Source organism: Vulpes vulpes, chromosome 2, assembly GCF_048418805.1.
Source record: "Vulpes vulpes isolate BD-2025 chromosome 2, VulVul3, whole genome shotgun sequence".
NCBI classification, from domain to species: Eukaryota; Metazoa; Chordata; class Mammalia; order Carnivora; family Canidae; genus Vulpes; species Vulpes vulpes.
In genome coordinates, this window is record NC_132781.1 from 59947403 (window position 1) to 59954715 (window position 7313).

Here is a 7313-nt window from a genome sequence, read left to right on the forward strand (position 1 = left end):
TTAGTTTTGTTGATTGTTTCCTTTGCTGTGCAGAAGCTTTTAATTTTGATGTAATCCCAATATTTTATTTTTGAATAAAAATAAAATTTTTTATTTTGCTTGCCTCAGGAGACAAACCTAGAAAAATGTTGCTATAACTAACGTCAGGGAAATTACTACCTATGCTCTCTTCTAGGATTTTGATGGATTCCTGTCTACATTTAGGTCTGTAATCCATTTTGAGTTTGTTTTTGCATATGGTGAAAGAAAGTGGTCCAGCTTCATTCCTTTGCATATTGCTGTCCAGTTTTCCCAACACCATTTGTTGTTTTTTTTTAATAAATTAATTTTTATTGGTGTTCAATTTACCAACATACAGAATAACACCCAGTGCTCATCCCGTCAAGTGTCCCCCTCAGAGCCCGTCACCCATTCACCCCCACCCCCCGCCCTCTTCCCCTTCCACCACCCCTAGTTCATTTCCCAGAGTTAGGAGTCTTTATGTTCTGTCTCCCTTTCTGATATTTCCCACACATTTCTTCTCCCTTCCCTTTTATTCCCTTTCACTATTATTTATATTCCCCAAATGAATGAGAACATACACCGTTTGTCCTTCTCTGATTGACTTACTTCACTCAGCATAATACCCTCCAGTTCCATCCACGCCCAACACCATTTGTTAAAGAGATTGTCTACTCCCCATTGTATATACTTGCCTCCTTTGTTGTAGATAAATTGACCATATAATCATGGCTTTCTTTCTGGGCTCTCTATTCTGTTCCATTGGTCTATGTGTCTGTTTTTGTGTCAGTACCATACTGGGTTTTCTTTTGTACCATATTGTTTTTATTACTATGGCTTTGTAGAACATCTTGAAAGCTGCGATTGTGATACCTTCGGTTCTGTTTTTCTTTTTCAAAGTTGCTTTGGCTATTTGGGGACTTTTGTGGTTCCATTCAAATTTTAGTAAGGTTTGTTCTAGTTCTGTGAAAAATGCTTTTGGTATTTTGACAAGGACTGCATTGAATCTATAGAACACTTTGTGTAGTATGGGCATTTTAACAACATTTTTTATTCTGACCCATAAACGTGGGAGGTGTTTCCTTTTGTGTCATCTTCAATTTCTTCCATAATGGCTAACAATCTTGAGCATCTTTTCATATATTTGTTGGCCATTTGTATGTCTTCTTTGGAGAAATGCTATTCAAATTCATAGCCCATTTTAAAGTCAGATAACTTGTTTTTTTTTTTTTTACTACCGAATTATAGAAAAATACAATTTCCCTACAATATATCTTAAAATGGGTTAATCTCTTAATCTAATAGATTATCAGATATGTTTTGAAAATCTTTTCTTCTATTCCACAGGTTGCCTTTTTCTGCTCTGATTGTTTTGTTTGCTTTGTAGAATTTTTTTAGTGTGATACATTCCAACTTGTCCAGCTTTGTTTTTGTTGCCTGTGCTTTTTTTTTTTTTTAATTTTTATTTATTTATGATAGTCACAGAGAGAGAGAGAGAGAGAGGCAGACACATAGGCAGAGGGAGAAGCAGGCTCCAAGCACCGGGAGCCTGATGTGGGATTTGATCCCGGGTCTCCAGGATCGCGCCCTGGGCCAAAGGCAGGCGCCAAACCGCTGCGCCACCCAGGGATCCCTGTTGCCTGTGCTTTTGGTATCATATCCAAGAAATCACTGCCAACATCAATCTCAAGGAGCTTTTCCTGTAGTTTTATTCTAAGAGTTTTATGTTTTCAGGACCTACATTTAAGTCTTTAATCAATTTCAAGTTGGTTTGAGTGAGTAGTATAAGAAAAGGGTCCAATTTCATTCTTTTGCATGTGGATACCTAGTTTTTGTAACATCACTTGTTGAAGAGACTGTCCTTTCCTCATTGTATATTTTTGATGCCTTTGTTTAAAATTGGTTGATTGTATAGATTTGAGTCTATATCTGGCTTTCTGTTCTGTCCCATTAGTCTTTATGCCAGGACCATACTATTTTGATATTATTGCTTTGTAATATATTTTGAAATGAAATTTAAGCATTCTACTTTGTTTTATATTCTCAAGACTGTTTTGCTATTTGGGATTCTTTGTACTTTCATATGAATTTTAGATTTCCTTTATTTATTGCTGTATATGTCACTGAAACTTTAGGACTTTAATAGGGATTGGATTGAATCTGTAGATCACTTTGGTTAGAATGGTATTTTAACAATACTTAGTCTTCCAACCCATAAACAGGTGATTTTTCCATTTATTTTGGACCTTCTTTAGTTTGTTTCATTAAATGTTTTTGTTTCCAATATTTAAGTCTTTCATCTTGTTGGTTGAGTTTATTCATAAGTAACTTATTCTTTCTGATGTTACTAGTGAGGTACTTTACCTATTTCCTTTTAAACTGTTCATCCTAAGTATACAGAATCACAACTGAGTCCTTAATCCCCATCAGTCTCCTTTCTATTCCTCCATTGCAGCTTCATTAACAATGTCACTAATGACCTTCATGTCATTAAAGTCAATGGACAATCTTCCAGGCTTATTTTGCTTAAACTCTCCTCATATTTTATGTTAGCAATTACAGCCTCTTGAAGCTTCTTCTATTCTTGAATTATATGACTACTCTTTTTTTGTCTTCTTTGCTAATACCTTCTCTATCAGACTTTTCAATGTCAGAAATACTCAGCAGTCTTCCCTAGGTCCTCCTTGGCATTCATATTTCATACCCCTGCTAGTTTATATCACTCACTCTGATTAACAGGCAAAATTTGCTCAAAGAACTAAATTTTTGTTAGTTTCACATTGAGCAAAATCTTCAGCATTTACATATACGTAATGAGGTTGCAGTAGAAGGATCCAGTACATTTCCTTGCATAGTTTCTTCATTAAAGAACATGCTTCTAGTATTATTCCACTATTGTATTCACTAGCCTTGTAGACATCTATCTATATGGTGAGAGGAGGAGCTGTCAAGAGGTTTCCTGGGCCACTCCCAAGGGCCATGGAGAAGCATATCTAGGCAAGATGTGCAGAAGGGCTGCTTAGACCTTGCTCTGAGTATATGTACTTTCAGAAGGGATTTATTTCATTCTTACCAATATTTATTGGCAAATTTCCAAGTTCACCCTAGGTTCTTTTGTTTGGAGAGCAAAACTTTGATTAAAGTCCTTTGATATTATCTGCCCATCAGCTCACTTCTTCTGAAGGGTGGTAGGATATCTTATGGAAAGTGCCTCCTGAAAAATGAGTGGGAAATATCAGAAAGGGAGACAGAACATGAGAGACTCCTAACTCTGGGAAACGAACAAGTGGTGGTAGAAAGGGAGGTGGGCGGGAGGGGGGCCTGGGTGATGGGCACTGAGGGGGGCACTTGATGGGATGAGCACTGGGTGTTATTCTATATGTTGGAAAATTGAACTCCAATAAAAAAAAGAAAGTGCTTCCTCTTTTGATAGACAGTACTCTAGCTGTGATTTGAAAAAGTTAGGACTCAACTGGGGGACAGATGGGTGAAGGAGAAGTAGGCCCCTTGCTGAGCAGAGAGCCCCACGTGTGGCTTGATCCCAAGATTCTGGGATCAACGCTCTGAGTACTGGAGAGAAGGGATTCGGTTACAAAGGTTCCTGCTTTCACAGGATTATCCCGGGATTTATGTGCCAGGGTGGGGACTTCATGCGTCACAATGGCACTGGCGGCAAGTCCATCTATGGGGAGAAGTTTGATGACAAGAACTTCATCCTGAAGCACACAGGGCCTGGCATCTTGTCCATGGCCAACGCTGGACCCAACACAAACGGTTCCCAGTTTTTCATCTGCACAGCCAAGACTGAGTGGTTGGACGGCAAGCATGTGGCCTTTGGCAAGGTCAAGGAGGGCATGAACATCGTGGAAGCCATGGAGCGCTTCGGTCCAGGAATGGCAAGACCAGCAAGAAGATCACCATCGCCGACTGTGGACAGATCTGATGAATCTAACTCCTGTTTTATCTGAACTTCCAGACCGTTCCTTTAGCTCAGGAGAGCGCCCCTCCACCCCCACCTGCTTGAAATAGCCCAGTCTCTGCACTCTCACTGCAGTTCTGTGGGCTCCGTGGTTCCTTTCCCCAGGTCTAGCTGGATTGCAGAGTTCAGTTTATGATGATGAAATAAAATCTAAACCACACACACAAAAAAAAATCCCAGAATCTTGGGATCATGACTTGAGCTGAAGGCAGATGCTTAACCGACTGAGCCACCCACGTGCCCCTTGGGGACAGATCTGTAACACTTTCAGCACAACATATATCTCATGTCTCTTGTTATCTAGTATTCCCTTTAGTGTGAACTTTAGGGAATTTAGGAGATTACTTGTTGACAATGGGTTGTGGTCACAAGTGGTGAGTGACATCTAGACCAAAGAATTTAGATGCCAGTGCAAAATCTTCAAGTTTTGCTCAGCTTCTGAGAGAGTGATGTGTAATATTTACAATGGTATCTGCTCTATCAGCTTTGGTCCTAAGTGTTTAAAATAAGCAGCACTCTCGTGCTTTTCAGTGATGAACATGCAATGTCAATATGAAATCTTTGGTATCAAGGTTCAAGGATTTTGACATCGTTTCCTCATACAACCTAGCTTATCCTGACTGACACATTGCTTTTTTCCAGGATATAAAGGGAATTTCAGTGAGGATCATGGCCATGTGGCTAAGGGGAGAAGCAAGGGGGAAGAGAAAAGGAGTCAAGTGTTGAGATTTCTCTGTGAGGACTCTTTGTAAATCTGCTTTGAAGATTCTTCTGTCTTTTCAGTCTTATTCTCTCTGTTCTCAAACTGAACAAGCCTCACAGGGCTTTCCACTATCCCTCAACACATTGTAGTCTTTATGCCTCTTCCTATTTATGTGGTTCAGACTATTTGCAATGTTCTGCCCATTACCTACTGTATTGAAATTTCGTCTGTCCAAATCAATCCATACTTAAGGATAATCTTAAATCATTATTCCAAGAAGTCTTTCCCAATTCCCTACAAGTTCCTGTATCTTCTTATTCTCAAAACCAAAAAGACTTTCTTGAGTACTAAGGAAAGTCAAACTCATAGAAGAGGTATTTGGAGATAGCTTTATTCAACTTCAAGATAGCTTCATTTATATAGGTGGTAAATGGTTTTTCTGAAACGTGGATTCCAGGCAGCACTTGGCCTGCGTTTGCACATGTAATTGGTCAAGGTCATTGATAGAAACCCGAACCCTTTCCCCCAATCTCCCCTCAAGTCAGCTACTCAGGAACATTAGTAATTCTTTTTCCTGGGTACAGCTGGTCTATTGGAATTCTTCTAGATCTCACCACTTCAAATAACCCCTGTCACCAAACTAAAGCCAAATAGGGTACATAGAACATGTTGTAACATAGCAAATGAAGTTGAAATATATTTAAATGTATTTAAATCCTCAATACCCCATTTCCTTCATGTTTAGCAACTCATGTTTTATGCTATATAAAACAGAAGTTAGGAGAGAAAGTTGCTAATAATTTTGTCTTTGAGCTTATTGCTTATTTTAATACTTGATGTACCCCCCAAAAGTCATTTGTTTTCACAGCATCCCCAGCCTCTTTAAGCTTCATCATAGAAATATAACTTATTTATAAAATTATTTTTATATTTGGTTGAAAGTACTTTGTATAAAATAGCTATATAAAAACATTTTAAGCTGTAAAAAAAAAAGAAACTAACTGTTCTAGCTTCTAGGTCAAAGCTCTTATTGCTTTCAAATACTATCTTCTATGGCCTTTTTGGGTGCCCTGTTACAAATAGGTAAGAGGGAAAGATAATGTGATCATTTTTTAGGTCACCTCCCAATTAAGGTGTTCCACCTATTTGCTCTTTCTATGAGTGAATTCTGTCCCTTAATTTAATCAAACCCCTCTTCATATCTTTGTTCCTCAGGCTATAGATGAAGGGGTTCAGCATGGGTGTCACTACTGTGTACATAATTGTGGCTACCCGGTCCTTCACCACTGAGTACATGGACAGGGGCCTAAAGTAGACATAGATGACACTCCCATAGAACAAAGCCACTACAGTGAGGTGGGAGCCACAGGTAGAGAAGGCCTTCCACTTCCCAGCTGCAGAGGGAATTCTGAGCACAGTGATGATGATTCGCAGATAGGAGAAGAGGATGCACAGGAAGGGGGTTGTGATGACGGCCAGGGTCTCAGTCATGACCACAATCTGGTTGGAGGATGTGTCAGAGCAGGATAGCTTTAGTACAGGTTGGGTATCACAAAAAAAGTGCTTAATGACATGAGAGGCACAGAAGGACAGGCGGGACATGAGTAGCACTCGGAGCAGGGAGTGCAGGTGGGAGATGGTGCAAGAGCCCAGCAGCATGAGGAGACAACGCCGTGGGTTCATGACCCTTTCATAGTGGAAGGGGTTGCAGATGGCTACCAGCCTATCTATGGCCATAGAGGCTAGAAGGTAACTGTCAGTATTTGCAAAGGCCATGAAGAAATACATCTGGATCAGGCAACCCACAAAGGAGATAACCTTGGTCTCTGATAGTAGGTTTGCCAGCATGCTGGGCACAATCACTGTTGTGAAGCAGATATCTGTGAAGGACAAGTTGCTGAGGAAAAAGTACATAGGAGTATGGAGTCGGGAGTCAGACTAACCAAGATGATGAGTACATTGCCCACGACAGTGACCAGGTACATGATGAGGAAGATGGCAAAGAGTGGTTTCTGTAGCTGAGGACTGGAAGAGATGCCCAGGAGGACAAAGCTTGATTCGCTGCTATAGTTCTTTGTTTCCATGTCTGTGCCTTTGTGGACAGGGTGTGGAGAAGCAGTTGGGGAGACATAAAGGGGAATTTCCTCAAGTCAGCTTCTTCCCCAAACTTTAGCCTATGAAAAGAATCCCTCTGCTTTGCTAGAATTTTAAAGAACATTTACTTTAAGAAACAACTACTTGTTGGATTACTGAATTTAAATTTTAAAAAAAAAGAGGGCACCTGGGTGGCTCAGTGGTTGAGCATCTGCCTTTGGCTCTGGTCATGACCCGGGGTCCTGTGATCGAGTCCCACATCAGGCTTCCAGCAGGGAGCCTGCTTCTCCCTCTGCCTGTGTCTCTGTCTCTCTCTGTGTTTCTCATGAATAAATAAATAAAATCTTAAAAATAATAATGAAAAAGAAACTACTAAAAAAAGAAACTACTGAGAGGAGAGCAAAATCCAACATGGAATAAATGAAGAAAATTCCAAGCTGCTTTCTCAATAAGAAAGTAAAGGTCTATCCTAAGTGTTTGAGGAACTTCTAGGTAGTCTAATGTGTATGCGTTCTTCTCAATTCTCTTTTAAATATT

The 7313-nt window shown here is 39.9% G+C and overlaps 1 protein-coding gene and 1 pseudogene across 1 annotated transcript; one reads left to right on the forward strand and one right to left on the reverse strand.

Moving 5' to 3' along the window:
* The first annotated feature begins 3565 nt into the window (after positions 1-3565).
* On the forward strand, positions 3566-4159 carry LOC112928017 (peptidyl-prolyl cis-trans isomerase A pseudogene; annotated as a pseudogene).
* Positions 4160-5837: 1678 nt separating this feature from the next.
* On the reverse strand, positions 5838-6848 carry LOC112928029 (olfactory receptor 1L4-like). Its single transcript, XM_026009596.2, is given in 2 exon segments — positions 5838-6622; positions 6625-6848. Coding segments are annotated over 2 exon segments (927 nt in total). The 5' UTR covers positions 6767-6848.
* Positions 6849-7313: the final 465 nt, after the last annotated feature.